Source organism: Bos taurus, chromosome 5 (assembly GCF_002263795.3).
Source record: "Bos taurus isolate L1 Dominette 01449 registration number 42190680 breed Hereford chromosome 5, ARS-UCD2.0, whole genome shotgun sequence".
Taxonomy (NCBI): Eukaryota; Metazoa; Chordata; class Mammalia; order Artiodactyla; family Bovidae; genus Bos; species Bos taurus.
This window is the reverse complement of record NC_037332.1, coordinates 74709726-74733127: the sequence shown is the minus strand read 5'-3', so window position 1 is coordinate 74733127 and position 23402 is coordinate 74709726. Positions and strand designations below refer to the sequence as shown.

The 23402-nt window shown below is 52.5% G+C and overlaps 2 protein-coding genes across 8 annotated transcripts in view; one reads left to right on the top strand and one right to left on the bottom strand.

Moving 5' to 3' along the window:
* Positions 1-13173, top strand: part of MYH9 (myosin heavy chain 9) — an 85951-nt gene extending 72778 nt beyond the window's left edge. Inside the window, 16 exon segments of the mRNA NM_001192762.2 lie at positions 332-544; positions 1281-1425; positions 2677-2883; positions 3089-3193; positions 3459-3611; positions 4694-4942; positions 5081-5293; positions 5451-5663; positions 5951-6112; positions 7661-7789; positions 8683-8771; positions 8872-8995; positions 9214-9422; positions 10082-10190; positions 10295-10467; positions 11627-13173. Of these exon segments, the coding sequence (NP_001179691.2) occupies positions 332-544; positions 1281-1425; positions 2677-2883; positions 3089-3193; positions 3459-3611; positions 4694-4942; positions 5081-5293; positions 5451-5663; positions 5951-6112; positions 7661-7789; positions 8683-8771; positions 8872-8995; positions 9214-9422; positions 10082-10190; positions 10295-10467; positions 11627-11759 (2626 nt within the window). The 3' untranslated portion in view covers positions 11760-13173.
* A 5359-nt stretch (positions 13174-18532) lies between these two features.
* The window catches only part of LOC512905 (apolipoprotein L, 3), a 44812-nt gene continuing 39942 nt past the window's right edge, over positions 18533-23402 (bottom strand). For 6 of the 7 annotated variants that reach the window (XM_059886323.1, XM_005206819.5, XM_059886324.1 and 3 more), the window contains one exon: positions 18533-23326. In XM_059886323.1, the coding sequence (XP_059742306.1) occupies positions 22468-23326 (859 nt within the window). In that variant the 3' untranslated portion in view covers positions 18533-22467. The remainder of the gene's footprint in view (positions 23327-23402) is intronic. The other variant, NM_001100351.1, reaches the window with a different exon arrangement.

The following is a 23402-nucleotide window of genomic DNA, read 5'->3' as shown; positions in this document are numbered from 1 at the left end:
ATGTGCTCCACTGTTGTCTGGGAAGCTAGTTTACAGCTTTCCTTTTTTTTTTTTTTTTTCATTTAACATTTCAATTTTAAAAAATGTTTAAAGCACTGAAGCTTAATTTGGAAAATGAAATTTTTACTCTATGAGGCTTTTGAATTCTCCAAGTGGAATAGCCCTTAAGTCTTCCAGATGCCTCAGTGTCTTTGCCAAGAAGAGCTCCTAAGGGGCTATGATGGTCACCAGCAGGAGTGGCTTCGGCTGCACCTCCCTAAGTCTTTTCTGCAGACTCTGCTCTCTGACGGTGACAGCGACCTCCTCCTGACGTTGGTGTTCTCTTTGGCAGAGTGGAAGAAGAAACCACCCAGAAGAACATGGCCCTGAAGAAGATCCGGGAGCTGGAATCTCAGATTTCGGAACTCCAAGAAGACCTGGAATCTGAGCGTGCTGCTAGGAATAAAGCCGAGAAGCAGAAACGAGACCTCGGGGAAGAGCTGGAGGCTCTGAAAACGGAGCTGGAGGACACTCTGGATTCCACAGCTGCGCAACAGGAGCTCAGGTGTGCCTTGGGGCTGACTGCCTGGTCACTGAGGATGGGGGTGGTGCAGGGAAAGAGGGGCCCTGGCCTCAGAGGGGGGACCCCAGGGCCTCTGTACACACACAGTGTGGCCTGTTGTCATGGAGCCTGGAAGCTCCAGGAGATAGTGAGGGACTGGGAGGCCTGGTGTGATGTAGTCCATGGAGTTGCAAAGAGGCAGACACGACTTAGTGATGGAACAACAAGAACAGATGGAAGCTGATGGGGCCTCGCAGCTTCTCTCTAGAGTTGAAGAACCTGGCTTGGAGTTGGGCTGAGGCAGGGGTGGGCTTTAAGGCTGAAAGGCTACAGAAGCCCTACAAGGCGTGTCTGTGGGGACTTCCTGGCTCTCTAGTGGTTAGGACTCTGCGCTTCCCCTGCAGGGGGCATGGGTTCAATCCCTGGTAGGGGAACTAAGATCCAGCATGCTTTGTGGTGCAGCCAAAAAAAAAAAAATCTTATAAATTACTCCTGGCTCCCCATATTTAGAATAAAATCCAATTCCTTGCATAAAAGGCCTATATTACATTTTTTTTTTTTTAATAAAAGAAAAAAAGTGTGTCTGTGAGCCTGCGCTATAGGACGGACGCTGAGGAGGGAAGCCAGCAGGCAGAAAGCTGCCTGGAATGGCCAGTGCTCCCTACTGTGGACTCTGTGCCACCAGGGCAGCGTTGCTCCTGGGCCCTGGCCTCCCTCCTGAAGGCGTTTCTCTGTTCAGGTCCAAACGTGAACAAGAAGTGAACATCCTGAAGAGGACCCTTGAGGATGAGGCCAGGATCCATGAGGCCCAGATCCAGGACATGAGACAGAAGCACTCGCAGGCCGTGGAGGAGCTGGCTGAGCAGCTGGAGCAGACGAAGCGGGTGCGTGGGCCCCCTGGGACTGGCTCCGTGAGGCTTGGCCACTGTGGGCCGGGGGGAGGGTTGGGGGACCCTCGCGTAGTCCAGGCTCCAGCCGTTCCTGACTGTGTGAGTTGGGGGCGCATACAGGTCCATCTCTGCTTCAGTTTCCTCTTCTATGAGAGAGGCTAGTGAGAGCCCGTTTCAAACAATTACATGAGAATTGGAGTTGGTAACATGTGACAGTGCATAGTCGGTAAGGGCTCAGTAAGTTGTTCTAGTCTTATTATTACCATCATTATCCTGTTCAACACCCTGCCAGACTAGAAAGTGTCATGGAATTGGAGTGACTCTGAAGCTGAAGTTTCAGAGGGCCATTGCGTCCCTTTTCTGAAGCCCAGCCCTTCTCTAGAACACCTCCAACACATGGTCAGCTGGAATCTTCAGGGAGAACCCTGGGGATGTTGACCCGGCTGGTTTCTCAGCCAGGGGACTGTGACCAGGCAGTTCCTGAACAAGCCCAGTCCTGCCTCCTGTGGTTTCCAGCCCACGGCCACCCTTGTTGGCAGCCTGAGAAGACAGAGGCTCTTCTGCGTGGCAGCCTGTACAATATTTTCAGAAACATGCCTTGTTCCTCTGTTTCCCTTTGACTTCCTCCTGGTTCTGGGCAGGTTGAAGCCTTGCCTTTTCCTCTAGCTGTTTTCACTCAAAAAGCTTTTTGCATGCACTTGGGGTCCAGTTTACCCTTGAACTTGCCTTTGATACTGTGACTGGCTTGATATAGAATAGATTGGAATTGTGTTTGTTCTGTAAACTTGGCTTTTATATCTTTTGGAAGAACATTTCAGTGTTACGGTAAACATCAAATTTCTAAGAGGCTTTCTTGGAAGTCTAACTATGAACAATTATAATTTCCCTAAGCTTATAAAAATAATTCTAAAATCTTAACATCAGCAATGACAGTGTCTTGCCCTTGGACATTCCCTGTGCGGGAGGCCAGGCAGGGATGGTTTGAGAGCCAGGGGAGCCGTGGTCCTCAGAGGTGAGGCCACGCGCCAGGCGTCCTGTTCCAGCTGGGAGATGAGTCCACATCAGGCCTGAGCCCTCCAAGTCCATGGCCCTCACCAGCTTGCTGCCCCCTGGACTTGCCCAGTGTCGCTTTTGCTGCCAGGCAGCAGATTCCAGGTCTGGCTCCACCGGCTCTTTGATGATGTTGGGAAAACCAGCCTCATGTCACAGGATCCCCCTTTTATGTCTTTGCTTCTCCCCTCGCAGGTGAAAGCCAACCTCGAGAAGGCCAAGCAGACCCTGGAGAACGAGCGAGGGGAGCTGGCCAACGAGGTGAAGGTGCTGCAGCAGGGCAAGGCGGACACCGAGCACAAGCGCAAGAAGGTGGAGGCCCAGCTGCAGGAGCTGCAGGTGAAGTTCACCGAGGGAGAGCGTGTGCGCACAGAGCTTGCCGACAAGGTCTCCAAGCTGCAGGTGAGGCCCCCGCCGGACTGCCTGGGTCCTAGCCATGCTGCCAGGGCCCCTGGTCTTTTCTCTCTCTCTCTCTCCATGACCCGGCCCATCTGTGAGCCCCCCGGGGTTCAGCCCGTGGCTCAGGTCCAGCATGGCTGAGAGAGCCGAGGTGGGCCCCGAGCAAGCCTGGTCAAGCTCACGGGGCTTTGTCTCCGTCCACACACAGGTCGAGCTGGACAATGTGACAGGTCTTCTCACTCAGTCGGACAGCAAGTCTAGCAAGCTCACCAAGGACTTCTCTGCTCTGGAGTCACAGCTGCAGGACACGCAGGTAAGGGCAGCGATGGGCCCCCCGCAGCTGTTCTTATCCTGGGAGGACCTGTGCCCACACGGCGTCAGCTGCCAGGCCTCTGGGTCTTCCTCACAGTGTCCTCCCCAGCGTCCCCAGGCTCTCTGGGACCTCTTGGCTCCCTGCCAGATCTTTGCTGGCTGCCCCCTAATCTGGGGCCTGCTTCTCTGTCCCACCGAGACCATGGGGACCACAAGGCCCCGACAGTGTGGGTCCTGAGCCCTGGCCCCCCTTGTCCGCTGAGCAGGAGCTGCTGCAGGAGGAGAACCGGCAGAAGCTGAGTCTGAGCACCAAGCTGAAGCAGGTGGAGGATGAGAAGAACTCTCTCAAGGAGCAGCTGGAGGAGGAGGAAGAGGCCAAGCGGAACCTGGAGAAGCAGATCTCCACCCTCCACGCCCAGGTTCGGAGCTGGATCCCCTCAGATTGCCCCGGAAACGGTGGTCAGAGCCTGCAGGCTGGGGAGCTTCTGGTTGGGTAGCCACCTGGACCTGGAAGCACAGCCAGGCCTCCCCAAGCTGGCCGCCCTCCCTCGGGGAGCTCCTGCCCTCCCCAGACCAGGGCTTACTCCTGGGGTCCCCGAGGAGAATTCAGGGATCCTTGAACTTGGCTGGAGTTCATCTTCATTTCACCAGTCTCCAGCTGACCTTCAGCATTCTGTTCCCTTATGAATGTGGGCAACAAGCTGTGACGGTAGCAGTGCCTGTGGCCTGTTGAGTGGAAACCACTGGTCATTGTGTCTGAGCTGAGGCCAGGCTTTGGGAAGGTCACTGTGCTCCTCGCTGCTCAGGAGCCTGCTCTCTGCTGTGCTAAAGAAGCACACTGGTTACTGAACCATTGTCTTAAAAAAGTACCTGACAACTGCACTCTTTTACAGTGGTTTCTTGGTAGTCCTACATATTTCGCTTTATGCCTGTTATAACATCATCATGGAAAGGAGGCCGTGGTCTTCTCTAGACCCTAAAAGGATCTGGGGCCAAAGATAGATGGAGAGCCCTCTTGTGGATCCTGTCTTAGAACTTAAATGTGCCCAGAGATCTGCACCAGCTCAGGGGATGGCGTGGAGTCGGGTCCACATCTGGGTGGGGACAGGGAGCACGTTCCTGCGGTGCCAGCTGTGTGTCTGGGTGGGAGGAGGGGGCTGCAGGGTAGACACCTGTGGGCGGGGGATGCCAGGCTGCTGCCTGGGAGAGGGGAGGGATGGAGGCTCCCTACTCTGGGCCTCAGTCTTGGTACAAATGGCTGGTCAGGTCAGGGTTGAGTGGCCTTTCCAAGCTGACCTGTGTGTCCACCTGCCTTGGGCTCTGTGTGCTAGACACCTGCACTCTGTGGAACGTCCCATTTCCCTGGTCCCAGAGGAATAGAGAAGCGGCTGGGAAGCTGTTTCCATAACTGAATTGGTGCCCCATAACTCTGCTTGCAGTGGCAGCCCGGCTCCCAGAGCAGGTGCCAACTGGATGCTCCTTACCCCTTGCTCCCACCCAGGTCACCGATATGAGGAAGAAGATGGATGACAGCGTGGGGTGCCTGGAGACGGCTGAGGAGGCCAAGAGGAAGCTGCAGAAGGACCTGGAGGGGCTGAGCCAGTGCTATGAGGAGAAGGTGGCTGCCTACGACAAGCTGGAGAAGACCAAGACGCGGCTGCAGCAGGAGCTGGATGACCTGCTCGTGGATCTTGACCACCAGCGGCAGAGCGTCTCCAACCTGGAGAAGAAGCAGAAGAAGTTTGACCAGGTGGGTGCCGTCAGTGCATCAGTCCCTCCTCCCGTCCTTCTGCAGACACCCTGCCTCGGGCAGAGGCTGTTGTCTGTCAGGCTCTGACCCTTTCCGAGAGCCCGTTGCTCACACTCATGGTGCCTGCCTGTCTCCCAGCTCCTGGCCGAGGAGAAGACCATCTCTGCTAAGTATGCGGAGGAGCGTGACCGGGCAGAGGCGGAGGCCCGGGAGAAGGAGACCAAGGCGCTGTCTCTGGCCCGGGCGCTGGAGGAGGCCATGGAGCAGAAGGCAGAACTGGAGCGGCTCAACAAGCAGTTCCGCACCGAGATGGAAGACCTCATGAGCTCTAAGGATGACGTGGGCAAGAGCGTGAGTCCCTGAGCCCGTGGCCAGCTCTCGGGGTGGGGGGCGGCCTCCAGACACCAAGAGTTAGGGCCTCACAGACACTGGGGCCGGGGACCTGGGGGCCCTGGCTCCCCTCGGGGCCTAGCACCCTTCTGGTCCTTACCGGAACCCCTGGTGACAGGTCCATGAGCTGGAGAAGTCCAAGCGGGCCCTGGAGCAGCAGGTGGAGGAGATGAAGACGCAGCTGGAGGAGCTGGAGGACGAGCTGCAGGCCACTGAGGACGCCAAGCTGCGGCTGGAGGTCAACCTGCAGGCCATGAAGGCCCAGTTCGAGAGGGACCTGCAGGGCCGTGACGAGCAGAGTGAGGAGAAGAAAAAGCAGCTGGTCAAACAGGTGCGGAGGGCCTGCCCGCTCCCTGGGCAGAGGCGCACAGGGGTGCCCGAGTTTGGGTGCTCCTTTCTCCTTCCACTGGTCTGTGGGAGTGTCCTCCACATCCTTGCATCCTAGTTCTCTGCCCGGGGGTCAGTGACCCCCTCTACTAGGGTTTTATGGTCAGTAATCCTCACTGTGCCCTGGAGGCCCTGTGGACTCCCTGGGACTGGATCAAGCCCACCTGGGCCCTGAGCTGAGGCAGTATCTTTGGGTCCGTCCGGCCCCCTGAGCTGTCAGCACCTCCCCAGGTGCGGGAGATGGAGGCCGAGCTGGAGGATGAGAGGAAGCAGCGCTCGATAGCTGTGGCCGCTCGGAAGAAGCTGGAGATGGACTTGAAGGACCTGGAGGCCCACATTGACTCAGCCAACAAGAACCGGGACGAAGCCATCAAGCAGCTGCGGAAGGTGCAGGTGAGCTCAGGCTGGTCTGATCCAGCTGCACACGGCAGCATTGGGCCCAGCACGGGACTGGACACTGCTGGGCTGGCCTGTGAGTGCTACCCTGAAGGTCTTGGGTGTGGCGCAGTGGTAAAGAATCTGCCTGCAAGGTGGGAGCGGAGAAGGCAATGGCACCCCACTCCAGTACTCTTGCCTGGAGAATCCCATGGATGGGGGATTCTGGTGGGCTGCAGTCCATGGGGTCGCTAGGAGTCAGACACGACTGAGCGACTTCACTTTCACTTTTCACTTTCATGCATTGGAGAAGGAAACGGCCACCCACTCCAGTATTCTTGCCTGGAGAATCCCAGGGACGGGGGAGCCTGGTGGGCTTCCGTCTATGGGGTCGCACAGAGTCGGACACGACTGAAGCGACTTAGCAGCAGCAGCAGCAGCAAGGTGGGAGACCTGTGTTTGATCCCTGGGTAGGAAAGATCCCCTGGAGAAGGGAATGGCTACCCACTCCAGTATTCTTGCGTGGAGAATTCCATGGGCAGAGGAGCCTGGCGGGCTACAGTCCATGGGGTCCCAGAGTCGGACATGACTTAGAGACTTAGAGACTAATACTACTGCTGCTACACAGATGCAGACCCGGAGGCCGAGTGGAGACAAAATATTATAGTCAGAAGCAAACTTGCAGTAGTCAAAAATTGTTGACTTCACATCAAACAAAGAAACAAGTGCAAAGCTAAAAGTGCAGTGGCGTTATAGTTACTTAGTCACTTGGTGGCAGTTTTCTAGAATAAGCCAGACATGACTCAATCCAGCCTTAATGGACAGTGACAGAAGGTTCCAAGCTGATGAATCAGTGCAGCAGTCCAGAAACAGAACACATGCTTGGCCTGTCAATAATTAAAAATAACAAGTTAAAAAAAACACAAAACCCAGCTCTGAGATGCCTCATTATACCCTGCAAACCAGCAACGATAACACATGTCAGCATCTGGTGCTGGCAGAGTCGTGCGCTGTAGATGCATTGATGGCGGTAGTTTAGTTGGTACCACCTGGCCACACACAACGAGACTTGTACCCTTGGGCCTGGGGAATCCCAGTTTGGGATTGACCTACAAAAGAAAAGGAGGGGGAAAAAGTATTTCCCAAGATCTTTAGAGTTAGAATGAATCACAGGAGAACAAAGGACATAGGCTTATAAGTCTTGTGGCTGGAGCTAACCTGGCAGGTGGCCCTTGACCTGGAGCGTGGGATCCAAGACAACCAGAAGTGGTAGAAAGTAAACAGAAATGCAGCTGGACTAACACACACCCAGGGCCTAACAGGTGTCCTTTGTAAACCCTAACGGTCAGAAGACTGTCAGTGGTGTAGAACAGAAACGCTTTGTCTTCCCTCCTGCCCTTTGATAACTGTGTGAGCTGAACGTGGGTGCAGGCTGAGAACCAGCCACCGGTCCCTGTTGGTGAGGTGTCTTCTGGGGCTGGGGTGGGGTTGGTGGGGTGTCTTCTGGTGGGTGGTGCACGGGAATGGCTGGGGTGGTGGTGCCAAGCCTCTCCTCCCCGCCCCCAGGCCCAGATGAAGGACTACATGCGGGAGCTGGACGACACGCGCGCCTCCCGCGAGGAGATCCTGGCGCAGTCCAAGGAGAACGAGAAGAAGCTGAAGAGCATGGAGGCCGAGATGATCCAGCTGCAGGAGGTGGGCCGGGTGCAGTGCACCCTCTGACCAGCAGGTGGCAGCCCAGAGCCTCCACTCACCAGCCTGGGTCACCTGGGAAAGCCTTGAAAAATGGGCCAAGCTCCAGGCGTGGGCAGGGCTGGTTCTTGTTTTCTGAAAGGTTGCCGTGCAAGGTTTCATTAAGTTGGAAGGCTCCCTGGTGTGATTAAATTGTGTGTGAATTAAATTGTCACCATTTGGGGCCGACTCCGTTGCACAAGACGGGGCTCTGTGGTAACCACCGCTGCCCACTGTGACTTGCCGCCTGGCGAGCAGGGGGCCCTTCCAGAGGCTTCCTGCACTGAATGTCCCCTGGCGGCCTCTTGCCTCATGCAAGGCTGGTTGTGAAAGCATTCCCCAGGCTCTAGGCCATCTTCTGCAGAGAGGATGCTGGCAACCGAGTTCTGCTCCTGACTGGGCCAGGTAGCCAGGTTTCCTGTCAAGACTGGCTGTGCCCTCTTGAGCTTGTGGGTTTCTGATGAGGCCACCTCAGCCTCAGGTGCAGAGGCCACCTCTGCCCTTCTGGCTTTCAGAGCCCCGGCACCCTGGCCTTAACTCATATCTCTATCCTGTCGCCCCTGCTTCCTGTCTCGTTGGAAAGCAGAGGGACCAGCATTCCATCAGGCCAGGGTGATTTCTTATTTATTACAACACCCCTGGCTTAGTTTTTAGCACTTAGGTGTGGGGGCTATGTAAACATATGGTGCCTAAGCTGTGACCTCAGAGGGGCTCATGAAAATGGGCTTCATGGAGGAAGCAGGCCTGGGAAAGGGGTTTCAAAAGAGGAGGCCAGGGGCTCAGAGTACTGGGAATGGAGAGTGGAGGCTGTCGGCTATGGGGACCCCCATGGGTCACGTTCTGGGTTCCCGTGGCAGGAGCTGGCAGCCGCCGAGCGTGCCAAGCGCCAGGCCCAGCAGGAACGGGACGAGCTGGCCGACGAGATAGCCAACAGCAGTGGCAAGGGGTGAGCTGGGGCAAGCGTGGCGTGTCCACTGGAGGAGGTGGTGGGTGTGGGGGCTCCCAGCTCCAGCTTAGCCACTCTTACCTTTCTCCACCCTCTCCAGTGCCCTGGCGTTGGAGGAGAAGCGGCGGCTGGAGGCCCGCATTGCACAGCTGGAGGAGGAGCTGGAAGAGGAGCAGGGCAACACGGAGCTGGTGAACGACAGGCTGAAGAAGGCGAACCTGCAGGTGGGCAGTCGGGCCTCCCTCCCACCGGGCCCCCCAGCAGAAGCCATCCATCCGATGCTCAGAGGAGGACATCCTGGTGCCTGCACCGTCTCCTTGGTTCCTCTCTTTTGGGGGTTGAGCTGCTTCTGAACCCTTCCCATTGGGCAGCTCCCTCATCCAGGAGGATCTGGTGATGAGGGTCCCTGCCTTCCTTGAGTTTACCAGCCCTTCTTCCACAGATCGACCAGCTCAACACAGACCTGAACCTGGAGCGCAGCCATACCCAGAAGAACGAGAATGCAAGGCAGCAGCTGGAGCGCCAGAACAAGGAGCTCAAGGTCAAGCTGCAGGAGATGGAGGGCACCGTCAAGTCCAAGTTCAAGGCCTCCATTGCTGCCCTGGAGGCCAAGATCGCACAGCTGGAGGAGCAGCTGGACAACGAGACCAAGTGGGTGTCCCTCGCCCACCACCCAGCACCATCTTCGGGCCTCTCTGTGTGCCCATCCCCTATCCTAATGGGGCTCTCATCTTTTCTCCTGGGGCCTTTTGCTAGGGCTCTAGAGTTTGAAGAGGAACCCACGGCCCGCTTCTAAAGTTGGGCCTGGTGACTCTCTTAGGGCTGAATCAGAGAGGTGGTAGTTCCCACTCCCTGGGCAGCCCATCTGTGGGCTCAGCAAGACAGACTTCTTTAGGGGTGAAAGTGAAAGTCACTCAGTCGTATCCGACTCTTTGCGACCCCATCGATTGTAGCGTACCAGGTTCTTCTGTCCATGGGATTCTCCAGGCAAGAATATTGGAGTGGGTTGCCATTCCCTTCTCCAAGGGACCTTCCCAACCCAGGGATTGAACCCGGATTGTAATGGGCATCAGTCATTCTTTTTTTCTAGCTTTATATATGCTTTCTGTGATATGTCACTTCCTTGAGCCTCAGTTTCCTCATCTGTGAAATGGGGCCAATCCTAATGCCTTCACAAGAGCATTGATCAAGGCCTCCCTACAGGGGACAGGCCAGTGAGACCCAGACATGGGTGGCCCAGTTTGTGGATTTATCCACCAGACCCTCCAAAAGAGCGGGTCCCCCTGAGTCACTGTATTGGTGCCTCGCAGGGAGCGCCAGGCAGCCTGCAAGCAGGTGCGTCGGACCGAGAAGAAGCTGAAGGATGTGCTGCTGCAGGTGGATGACGAGCGGAGGAACGCCGAGCAGTACAAGGACCAGGTGAGTCAGGGTGGAGCAGGGCCCTGCCCCGAGGCAGCTGAGAACGGGGTGGGCCACCAGCATGTGGGGTCCTGACCTGGGCCCCTGGCCTTGCGTCTCTCCAGGCGGACAAGGCGTCCACCCGCCTGAAGCAGCTCAAGCGGCAGCTGGAGGAGGCGGAGGAGGAGGCCCAGCGGGCCAATGCCTCCCGCCGGAAACTGCAGCGCGAGCTGGAGGATGCCACTGAGACGGCGGATGCCATGAACCGCGAGGTCAGCTCCCTCAAGAACAAGCTCAGGTGAGCCCCGCCAACTGCCCCCCGCCCGACTCCCTCTCCCTCACCCATACCCACCCCGCCGTGTGACCCTTTCTCCTCCAAAAAGTTGCTTTGTCCTGAAAAGCAGAATTCTGACCATGAGGCTATTGTAAAACTCAGTCCCCTTTCTCAGCCCTGTCAGTGGGCAGGGCACTTACTGACACCAGAAAAGTGCTTTTCAGAGAGCCCTTCCTGGTTCTCCGGCCTCCTAGGCTGTAGCCCAGCCTTTTGAATAATCTCTCTGGGTGATTGATTCCCATCCTGCCTGAAAAGTCTGTTCCTGTCATGGCCCTTAAACCCGCTGAGAACATTTTCAGGTTTTGTGAACTAGAAGTTGCTCAAAGCCACCCAGCCAGGCCCTGGCACAACTCCGGTCAATCTTCCAACCCTGATCAGGTGGAGAGGGCTGCTTGGCATTTCTCGAAGGAGTGTCCCGATCAGGCAGCATGAAATGGTTGAGGCAGAGGGCCTTTTTGGTCGAGATTCTCATTGTTGACTTCCTTTTCCCAGTGATCCTTTTTGTTTTTTAAGCATAAAAGCAACAGTCTAGTCAGTGTTTATGTTGTTGGTTTTCTTTTCTGGGACTGGAAGAGGTGCCTGTTTGTGTACACTGCACTGACGGCCTGTCTCTTGATCTCACCTGTTTGGTACCAAGTGTGACCAGAGTGTGGTGTTTTGCAGAGGTGGCTCCTTCTGCTCTTGGGGCTCCTTCTGTTGTTTAGTCGCTCAGTCGTGCCCGACTCTTTGCGACCCCATGGACTGTAGTCAAGCAGGCTCCTTTGTGGGATTCTCCAGACAACAATACTGGAGTGGGTTGCCATTTCCTTCTCCAGGGGATCTTCCCAATCTAGGGATCGAACCCGTGTCTCTCATATTTCCTGCATTAGCAGGCGTTTCTTTACCACTGGGCCTCCTTTTAATCAGCCCCTATTACCTGACAGTTTTTTGCTGGTGTTTGGAGTGAAAGCAGGAAGCTTCAGTCACCCCCCTTATCGTGAGCCCTCCTGTCCCACCCTGAGGCCCCCCATTGCTTCTCCCCGTGGGGTGTCAGGAGCTAGTCTTCCTCTGAGGTTGCTTTGAAACACACGAGCTGTTCTGTGGCCACCTGGCCGGCCCTGCTAACCGCTGCCTCTGCCCCCAGGCGTGGGGACCTGCCATTTGTTGTGCCCCGCCGAATGGCCCGGAAAGGTGCCAGCGACTGCTCGGACGATGAGATGGATGGCAAAGCCGACGGGGCTGAGGCCAAAGCCGCCGAGGCCAGAGCTGCTGAGTAACCGGCTCTTCTTCTCCTGCTGCCCGGAGACGGACATCAGTGACTCCGCCTCCCCTCCCCAGCCCCCACAGCACCCCCTCCTCCCTCTGGGGACTGCTGTGACTGTGACCCCACCTCGTCCCCCCAGGCCAGGGACCTCAGGCCCCCCTCACCACCCCACCCGTCCCCCAGGCCTCCCTGAGGGCGTTCGGCTTCCTCTGCTGCAGCCCCCCTGCTCCCCTCCCACCCCCATCCCGAATCTGATACCAAAGAGTCAGGGTCCTGGGCCCGGGCCCAGGGACAGAGCGACCAGCCGGATCTCCCGCCCTCTCGCCACAGAGCACAAGATGGTGAGGCGAGGAGGGCAAGAGCAGGCCTCCGGGGATGGGCAAGAGAATTTTCTATGAATCTATTTTTCTTCAGACTAAGGAGTTTTGGTAGCCCAGTGCCCCAGAAGAGTTGTCACCTCCCCCCGCCTCCGCCACCAGCTCTTCCCTCTCCCTCCTTTGCTGTTGGCAATCACACTCGGTGACCTCACACCCTCTGCCCCACTGGCTCCCCTGCTCCCGTGGACTCTGGGTGGTCCAACATGAGCAGACCCAGGGGGTCCACCTCTGTGCAGGGCACAGGATGCCGGGGGCGGGGAGGGAAGGGCCTTCCTCCCTACCCTGCTGGGCAGCGCCACTGTCCCCTCCTGCTTCTCAAACGTCTCAAGTGCAATGATGACCCCTTCCCCTCCTTGGCCCATCCCTGCCGCAGCGGGGCTGTTGGGCCGAGCAGGCAGGGCCTAGGGGCCAAGCTGGAAAGGCCAGCCGTGGCCTCTCCCAACACTCTTGGGGACCAAATATATTTAATGGTTAATGGACTTGTCCCGAGTCTGACAGCCAGAGCAGTGGAAAGGGCCAGGACTGGGGCCCGAGGGTAGTTGATCAGCACCGTTGACTCAGTATAACTCAAGACGCTGCCGTCTGCACAGACATTTTTAAAAGAAAAAGAAAACATTGTTGTCTTTTCTCCCTCTCACTGTAATTAGTGATAAAATTCCCAGTCTTTATCACTGCCTTTCCTTCAGAAGCACGTCTAGAAGAGAATAGCTTGTCCTACACTGGTCTACACTGGTGGCTGAATTTCCTTGTATTCCTAACTATTTTGTATATGCTGCATTTAGACTTACTTATGGCAAAGAAGGCATTTTTTTTTTTTTTTAAGGAAACAAACTCAAGAAATCATGAAGATATATTAAAGCTACATAGGCCTAAAAAGCTCTGAATTCAGGTCCCAGTTGCTGTCACAAAGGAGTGGACAGAACTCCCACCCCCGCCCTTTTTTTATATAATGAAAGTGCCTTAGCATGGTTGCAGCTGTCACCACTACAGTGAGCTGGTTTACAGATGTTTTCCACTGAGCGTCACAATAAAGAGATCCTTGTGCTATGAGACACGTGTCTGGGGGCTGTCTGTGCACTGGAGCAGGTGGCCTAGAAGGCACTGTATCTGGGCTCCCTGGAAAGGACTGTGCTTTGCTTCTGCAGCAGGTACCTCCTTTGTGCGATTTCTGGAAGCTTCCAGGAGTGCAGCATGGTTGGGGCCCAGGCTTTAATAGGGGGTGGTGGTCAGGCAGAAAGGCAGGCTGGCCAGATTTAAGGATGCTACAAGTGTCTTATAAATCTCAATTCCTTTCAGTTGCTGAGCACCTACTATGTGCTGGACACTGAGCTGGCTCAGGGGCTAGAGATGCCTGCTTCTCAGAGGTTCCTTAGTCATCAGACAAGGCAAAGCCTGCCCTTTGGAGGCTCGTCCCAGGGGCTGCAGAAGCAGGAATGAGGGAGTTGGTGCCTAAGCCTGTGGGTGCTGGGGCAGAGGCTTTCCATAGGACTGTCAGCTTTTGTTCCTTCATTCTTTCAACAAAGGCTGGGTGCAAGCCAGGCCCCTCACCAGGCACTGGGAGTGTGAGGGCAGGAAAGACAGGTGTCCCTGCAGTTGCAGGTGAGAGGGGAGGGAGAAAAAGGCTCTCCTTAGAGAAGGGATCGGGCTCGCGCTTGATTCAAGGTGTGGACTCAAGCAGCCTATCTGCATGCAGGCCTCCTTTCCCCCACCAACCCAGGTCAGTGTTTGGCCAGCCTGGTTGCTCAGGAGAGCTGCAGGCTCCTAGACCGGATGCTTGCCAGGCCTCCAGCAGCTGGCCTGTCCAGCCTCCGAGCAGGTGTGCTTTCAGGCCCTGGGAAAGGAGCTGCAGGAGGTGATGGGAGAGGTGGATGGGGGCCAGCACTGGAGTCTGGGGCCCTTCTTCCTGTCAGCGGGAGCCCACTCCCATAGAAGTTCTGGGGGGCCTTCCCCGCCTCTCCCAGCTGGTGGTGCCTGCAGCGTTCCTTGGCTGTGGCTGCGCCCCTCCATCCTGCCTCTGTCTCTTCGTGGACTTCTCCACCTACTCTCTGTTGTCTCTGTGTCTCTTATAGGGATGCTAGTTATTGGATTTAGGTAATCAATGTTGATCGCAAGATATTTCACTTAAAGGATTTCTAGAGACATTTTTCCACCTAAGGTCAATACACAGTTGCAGAGATTAGGTCGTAGACACTTTTTGGGGAGCCACCGTTTAACTCACTACAGGACCCACAAATATTAGTTCTCCCCCTTAAAGTCCTATGGATTGGCTGTTCACCTTGTGCCTGGGAAGTGCTGGAGGGTGCCCACCTCTGCCCATCAAGAGGAAGGGAGCAGTCCGCTGCCTGACCACCCACCATGCATGAGCATGAGAGCCCAGGGTCTACAGATTCCAAAGTCCCTTGTGGAAGGGAGGGGTCCTGGCTCCCTCTCCAGGCATCCACATGTATCTGTGGAGCCTAAAGCATGCTAAGCCTCCCATCATCCAGCCTCTCTTGTTACCCCTGCTCATCCCTCCTCACTGCTGGCCCCTGAAGCGGACCATCCACCCTGGTCCCCACAAGTGCTCACCTCTTCATTTTCCTCCACTGAGGAGTCACCTTGCCCACTGGTCTCTGATTGCTGGCATCAGAGACCTCTTCACCCCTAACTGCTCAGTTGCTTATTTTTTCCAGAAAATTCCAAATCTTGCATCCAGAGTATGGTAATGAGCACAAAAGCCGGCTTCTGCACATGGCTGGCAAGTGTCTGGCCCAGTGGTTCTGTGCTGAGAATGTTAATCCAATGTGCTACGTGCAAGGCCACCGCACAGGCCTTCTGTACCCAAGTAAAACTACACTAATCACAGAAGAGGGTAGACCTAATCACCTAGATTCCGTCTTGTTTTTCCTGGGGACCCCAGTGGGCTTTGCCAGTGACACTGGTGATTTCTGATATTGGAAGAGTCTGTTTTTAGAAGTAGTTAATCAGGTAAATCTTGACTACTAATGGAAAGGATGGGCATGTGGATAATTAAAATCGATGAACTACTGGAAGGGTTGTAGACAAGTTGGTAAAGTAGAATGAACTTTGAACTCACCTCCCCTCAGGAGCGCACCAACAATCACCACTAACTGCTGAACAACTATTGACAAAAAAGACTGGAATCTACCAAAAAAAAAAAGATACACCCAAAGACCTAAGTTAGGAGAAATCATGAGACAGTAGGAGGTGTGCGCTTACAATATAGTCAAATCCCATCTCACCTGGGTGAGCACTTCACAAATTGGAGAATAATGATATTGCAGAAGTCCTACAGGAGCCCTACACTAGTCTTCCCAGCATAGGGGTCTGGCATCAGGAGGAGGAGCCCCCAGATCACTTGGCTTTCAAGACCAGTGGCGCTTGATCGTAGGAGCTCCACAGGACTGAGGGAAAGACTCCACTCTTAGAGGGTGCACGCAAGATGTCACACACCAGGACCCAGGGCAAAAGCAGTGACTCCATAGCAGCCTGGGCCAGACCTAGCTGCTGGTCTTGGAGGATCTCCTGGGGAGGTGGGGGCAGTTATGGCTCTCTCTGGGGTCATAAAATCTGGTGGTGCACATAGTGGGGAGTGTTCACCTATGTGAACTCACTGCAGGCAGGTATCCTGGGTCCTTGGCACTGAGACCTGATCTCACCCTGCTACTAGAAATCCTCAGGCCAGACAGTCAACAGGTTGGGAACACAGGCCCACCCATCAGCACACAGGTTTCCCAGACTTTCTGAGCCCACAGCCACCTCTTGACAGAGCCCTGCTCACCGGAGGGCCAAGACCTGGCTCCATTCACCAGTGGGCAGACGCTGGCCCCTCCCTGCTGGAAGCCTACACAAGCCTCTCCACCAGCCTCACCCACCAGGGGGCAGACACCAGAGGCAGGAAAACTGATCTTGTAGCCTGTGGAAGCGCGTGTGCAAACGCAGGTCAGAACTACCTGCACCAGCTGGTTCCTGGCCCTTGGGTGACGAGAGGGGAGTATATTGCTGGGACTCAGGACATTTCAGTTCAGTTCAGTCACTCACAAACGGCCAATTCTCCAAAGTCGAGAAACATAACTCACCCACTATATACAAGCAGAAATTTAAACAAAATGAGATGGCAAAGAAATACGTTCCAGATGAAGGAAAAAGAAAAATCCCAGAAGAACGAAGTGATGTGGAGATAGGCAATCTACCTGAGAAAGAGTTCAGGGTGATGATTGTAAAGATGATCCAAGAACTTGGGAAAAGAATGGATAAACAGAATGAGAAGTTACAAGAAATTTTTAGCAAAGAATTAGAAAAGATAAAAAACAGAGTTGAAAAATACGATAACTGAAATGAAAAATACACTAGAAAGAATCAATAGAATAAATGAGGCAGAAAAACGAATCAGTGAGCTGGAAGAGAGGTAGAAACCACTGCTGTGAAGCAGAATAAAGAATGAAAAGAAATGAGAGATTAATAGACTTTTGGGACCATATCAGATGGACCAACATTTGCATTGTAGGACTCCCAGAAGGAGAAGAGAAAGGGCCTCAGAAAATATTTGAAGAGATAACAGCTGAAAACTTCCCTAACATGGGAAAGGTAACAGTTACTCAAGTTAAGAGTGAAACATAACTCACCCACTATATACATAAAAATACAAATAGAAGTTTAGAAGTAGAAATAGAGAGTCCCATACAGGATTAATCAGGAGGAACATGCTGAGACACATAATAATTACACTGAAAAAAATGAAAAACAAAGAGGAAATATTAAAAGCTACAAATAATATACAAGGAGGACATCCCTGATGGTCCGATAGTTTAGAATCTGCTTTCCCATGCAGGGGACATGGATTCAATCCCTGATCTGGGAAGATTCCACTTGCTGTGAGGCAACTGAGCCCGTGCACCCCAAGTACTGAGGCCATGCTCTGCAACAAAAGCAGCCACTGCAGTGAGAAGCCTACGCACCACAAGGAGGAGCAGCCCTTGCTCGCTGCGACTGGAGAAAGCCTGCACATGACAACAAAAACCCGGTGCAGCCAAAACAATGATCAATTTTTAAAGACGACAGCACTGCTGTCAAGGAGCCACAGTCTGAGGGGAGACGGGAGAGACAGACCCGTCTCAGGAGGCATCACTATGAGAAAAAATGTGTATACACTAGGGAATATCCATAAGATTATCAGCTAATTTTTTAGCAGACACCCTGCAGGCCAGATGGGAGTGGCACCGTATATTTAAAGTTGTGATAGGGAAAACCTACAACCAAGGATACTCCTCCCAGCAAGGCTCTGATTCAGATTTGCTGGAGAAGTAAAAGTCTTCACAGACAAGCCAAAGCTAAAGGATTCATACCAACAATCCAGCTTCACAACAGATACTAAAGCATTTCTCAAGGGAAAGCAAAAGACCACAATTAGGAATTAAGAAAAATTATGACATGGAAAAGCTCACTGGTGAATGCCAACATACAGTAAAGGCAGGAAACTATTCACATACAAATATGATACCAAAATGAATAATCAGGAGGAGCGTGTAAACGCAAGGTATTTAAATGCATTTGAAATTAAGAGACCACCTTAAAATGATTATATATATATATACAGACTGCTATACCAAAACCTAAAGGTAACAAATCAAAAATATATGAGTTTACACACAAAAAATAAAAAAAAATCAAAACACAAGACTGAAGATAGTCATCAAATCATAAGAGAACAAAAGAGGAAAAGGGAAAAGAAAGACCTATTAAAACAAATTCAAAACAACAAAACAAGAACACTCATCTCAATAATTACCTTGAATGTAAACTGATTAAATGCTCCACCAATAGACATAGATTGGCTGAATGGATAAAAAAACAAGACCAATGTTTATGCTGTCTACAAGAGACCCACTTCAGATCTAGAGACACATATAGACTGAAAGTGATGGGATGGAAAAAGATATTCCAAGCAAATGGAAAGCAAAAGGAAGCTGGAGTGTGGGGCCTTCCCTGGTGGCTCAGTGGTAAAGAATCTGCCTACCAATGCAGGAGACACAAGTTCAGTACCTGATCCTGGAAGATCCCACATACTGGGAAGCAACTAAGCCGGTGTATCACAACGATTGAGCCCTAGAGAGTCCGAGAGCTGCAACTACAGAGCCCACTGAAGCCTGTGTGCCCTAGAGCCTGTGGCCCTCAACAAGAGAAGTTGCCACAATGAGAAGCCTACACACCACTAGTGAGTTGTCCGCACTCGCTGCAACTAGAGAAAAGCCCACACAGCAACAAAGACCCAGCACAACCAAAAATAAAAGAAACTAATAAATAGAATTATATACATATGAAAAAGATAGCTGGAGTAGTAATACTCATATCAGACAAAATAGCCTTTAAAATAAAGACTGTTACAAGAGACAAAGAAGGACACTACATATGACTTTTTTAACTTTTATTTTTATTGAGGTATAGCCAATTAACAATGTTGTGATAGTTTCAGATAAATAGCAAAGGGGTTCAGCCATGCATATACATGTATCCATTCTCTCCCAAACTCTCCTCCCATCCAGACTGCCACATAACATCCAGCAGAGTTCCATGTGCTATGCAGTAGATCCTTGTTGGTTATCCATTTTAAATTAGCAGTGAGAAGAACACTACATATGATTGAGGATTCAATCCAAGAAGAAGATATAAGAATTGTACATTTGTATGCACCCAATGTAAGAGCACCTCAATATATAAGGCAAAAGTTATCAGACATAAAAGGAGACACTGACAGTAACAAAATAATGTGTGTGTGTTAGTAGCTCAGTCGTGTCTGACGCTTTGTGACCCCATGGACTGTAGCCCACCAGGCTCCTCTGTCCATGGAATTCTCCAGGCAAGAATACTGGAGTGGCTAGCCATTCCCTTCTTCAGGGGATCTTGCCAGCCCAGGGATGAAACGTGGGTCTCCTGCATTGCAGGCAGATTCTTTGCCATCTGAGCTAGTGGGGGACTTTAACACTCCACTTACACCAATGGACAGATCATGCAGATGGAAGATTAATAAGGAAACACAGGCTTTAAATGGCACATTAGACCAGATGGACGTTATAAAGCATTCCGTCTGAAAGCAGCAGAAAATGAACTCTTTTCAAATGTATACGCAACTGTCTCCAGGATAGATCACATGCTGGATTACAAAGCAAGCCTCGGTAAATTTAAGAAAACTGAAATCATATCAAGCATCTTTCCAACTACGACACTATGATACTAGAAATCAGCTACAATAAATAAACTGCAAAAAACACAAACATGTGGATTTTAGCCCTGGTATGTTTCACTCAGACTTTCCACTGGGATTACTAAAACATCATATATTTGTACCATTTCTCAGATGAGAAAACTGAACGCTGTGACAAGCCCCTCCCTGAGACTACTTTAGTTGAATAAGGACCTGAAGCAGAAACAAACCCCTGGTCCCTGTGGCCCACTAGATGAAGGCCAAATCCTATGGATCCCTCCCTTGACCTTCGATGCTCATCATAACCCTGCCCCAGCCCATTTGTCCCACCTCATCTTCTGCTGTTCTGGCCATCACCTCAGTAGGCCACCCCCTCTCCTTGCCTCCACACTTTCACACTGCAATACTTGGGGTCAAGTGGAAAAGAGCCAGGTAGAAGAAGTGTGTCCAAATACCTACTCTGTTACCTGCTGTGTGACCTTGGGCAAGTCACTTAACCTCTCTGAGTCTCCCTTTCCTCAGCTGTAAAGTGAAGAAAGGTCCCAAAGGCCCAAATCTCAGCCTAGCACCTGCCTGCCACACTGTAGACTAATTAATATGCAATAATTGAAGGAAGGAAGAGGGGCATTTACTGTGCCCCCAACGAGTGCCAGACCTGTGGATACACTGGGGATAGTGTGGTGAACTGGCAGACATAGTTGTTACTTTTCTGGAGATTTTTCTCGAATGGGCTGCATAAGTGGTTAATGGCAGCAAGAAGTGAAGTAACCAGGGCTTTGTAACGTTGGGCAGGATTTCTCCCAACCTGATGGCCTTGGGCCAGGGCCAAGGGTGGGAAGCACCCTAATGTGACAGCAGAGGAGAGGAGGCTTTGAACTCCACAGCCCTCCCAACCCCCTCCCCCACCCCATTCACTCAGCTTCATGGTGGGAGCCTGAATCTGCTTTACAGGCTTCCCTGTAAGGGGCGCCCCTAGCACTTAGCAGTTGGAGGAAGTGAATTCGGAGTGCTGCAGAGAAGGCTGATGAGAGGAGAGGCCTTTATAGGCATCACCCGTGCAATGAGGCCCAGCCCAGCGGTCCTTGGCAACACCCCAGGCTCAAGTGGGCCCCTTGGCAGGAGGGCCTGGCTGGGCCCCTCTCCAGCCACTGTCTGTGAGATGAAGGGCTGAGCAAACGAGCCTGAACTCTCCACCTGTCTCTGCTTCTCAAACCCACACACACTTGATAATAAAATGAGCAGGTGGGAGCAGGGAGGGGGTCAAGTGTTAACCAGAGGCCCCTCAGCAATCACTTCAGGTCTCCATTGTTTTCTTCAGAAATCTTGGGAATTTTGCTTTTCACTCCTTGGTACATCAGAGTCTGATTTCCTAGAACCCGATTCCCTCCCCTCCTGGCACCGAGGGCCGGAGTACATCTGACAGCAGAGAGGGTCCCCTTCCTTTCTAGCCATGGCTTCCATCAAGCCCTGGCACAGTCCCTGTTCCCACAGACATGCTCCCCCCTCCTTACAAGGCAGCCTTCCTGTCCTCTCCTCCCAGATTGTACCGCCCACCGTGTCCCCAAAGTCTTCTGAACCCAACCTCCACTCTGTACCGCAGCCATTTGTTTCTCTGACTGCCTCAGGCTCCACGGTGGCCACCCTCTATGCCCCCAGTCCTCAGCACAGGCCTAGCCCTTAGGTGGACCACGTGGGGAAAAATGAGAGAATGAATGAATAGGAAGGGCGGTGGCCACTCAGGGGCTGTTGTCTGCTTTCCAGAGATGTCCATACCCTAATCCGGGAAATCTGTGAACATGCTGCCTTAAAAGGCAAAGGATTCCTTGCAGGAGTGTTTACATTAAAGATCTGGCAAAAGGAGGAAATTCTGCCCTGGACTGCAGATTCATCCTGGACCTGAAAGTTCTGCTGTCCCAGGCAGACAGCCTGGCTGGCAGACTTCACACCTGTCTGGCCCTCCCGCAGCTGCAGAAGCCAGTTCCTCACCATCAATCCATCCATCACTCAGTACTGTCCACTGAAGAAAAGCACAACCTCAAAGTTGAGAATTACTTTCTATTAATTCAGTGACCTTACTGAGACCAGGCCAAGAGCCAGTCTCTTGGGAGCTCTGCAGGGCTGTCCCAAAGAGGTAAAGGAGGAAACAGGATGTAGAGGAGTTTTTGCTGAAAAAAGAAACAACCCCCAATCCCCTCTGGGAAAAAAACAAAAAAACATGTAGTAGAACATCAAATAATTACTACTAATCAAAAATTTATGGTTACTGAAGGGGAAGGGGTGTGGTGGGATAAATTAGAGGTTTAGAATTAACATATAAACACTACTATATATAAAATAGATAACTGACAAGGACTTACCGTATAGCACAGGGAACTATACTCAGTATTTTGTAATAACCTATAAGATAAAAGAATCTGACTCTTTGTATATATACATAACAGAATCACTGTACTATATACCTGAAACTAACATGATGTTGGAAATCAACCACTCTTCAATGTAGAAAACTCAAGGAACACAGACGCTAGAAAGTTCTGTTTGTTTTCCTCCTGGGGTCCCCTCGAGGTGATATAGATCTTTGGTGAAACGCTCAGAGGGGCACCATGGAAGGATGCAGAAATCAGAGCGAGAGAGGTCATACGTGCCGCTGTGTCACAGCCTCTCCCCTCTACATGCCAACAAAGGACAGTTGGAGGGACAGCAAGAGGTCAGGGCTGGTGTCATGAACTAGGCTCCCTGATCATGTGATTGTTGGGCAAATAAAAAGGTGTTGGTTTCCTATTAAGGTTTTTAAAGATAAACGCAGAGGAAACAGATCTAGAGACATGAACAAATTGGTGACACTTATTCTGTATTTTTAAAAAATACTTTTTGAACAGTGGTACTTGAAGCTTTGTGATTCATCTTGAGCCAAGAGGGAGAATTTAGGGAAGAAAATGACATGTTTTGAATACAAGAGGGTTTAAGGATTTCTCTTCCTTTGGGAAAATGGCATAGTCCAGACAATAGTCTAAAACAAGTCAGGAGACCACCCAGTTTCCCCCTCTTTGTCTTGCTTCCCCTCTAACACAGTGCCTTCTTCTCTTGGCCCCACACATGTCCCTGCTCCCACACTGTCCTGCTAAGGGCCAAGTCCAGCCCTCCTACAGACTCTCATAGGTCCGGATGAGCTCTTCCAATTTCTTCTCCAGCTCCTTGGCCATCTGCCTCATCCTTTCCGCTGACTCTGTCTTTGCCCCTTCGTGCAAGTGCTTTGCCTCTTTCACCAGGAAGGCCACATCCACCAGGAGGGCAGCACCTGCCGTAGCTGCACCCACGATCCGGGCGCTTTTGGTCATTGCCAGAGCCGTGCCTCCAAATGCTCTCTGCACCTGCTTGCTGCTTCGGGCGGAGACTTGCCCCACAGTCATGAAGCGCTTAGCGTGGGATGCTAAGCGAGGGTTGACTTTGGCCAGCTTGATGGCACGAACATTTTTCCCAATGCCTTTCAAGGCTTGGATGAGGTTCTTTGTAGAGGAAACGATCTGGGGTGTCCTCTTACATAAAACCTCTGCAAACACCTCCCCTTCATTGATAGCTATTGGCCCAAGGCGACTGGCTTCGGTTTCTGCTGATGACCTGCTTACGTGTTCCACAATGCTGGTGGACACACTGGTCACAGCAGCCGCCGCTCCCAGCCCTAACCCAGTGGCCGAGAGTCCCAGACTGATGCCTGCTGTCATGGGTGCCAGAGCCAGGCCAAGGATGGTCAGGACGCCAGACACAGCGCCGGCAGAGCTGGCCACCACGTTGGTGACGGTGCAGTCCCTGTGCACCTTGTCGACCTTGTCTGCCAGCGCATGGAGCTTTGCTATGGTCTCCTCCAGCTCCTGTTTCACCCGAGGAAATTCCTCCAAAAACCTCTTCCTGTCCAGCTGGTCTTGTTGTGGCCTGTCTTGGTCCTCCTCTACCAAGTCTGTTTTCAGCTCCAGCAGATATTCATATAGTACATTTGCCTCTTCCCTGTAACAGTGAACATCAAGGGAGTCCATAAAATAGGCTTGACAAGAGCTATCCTGCGTAAACCACAGATATATTA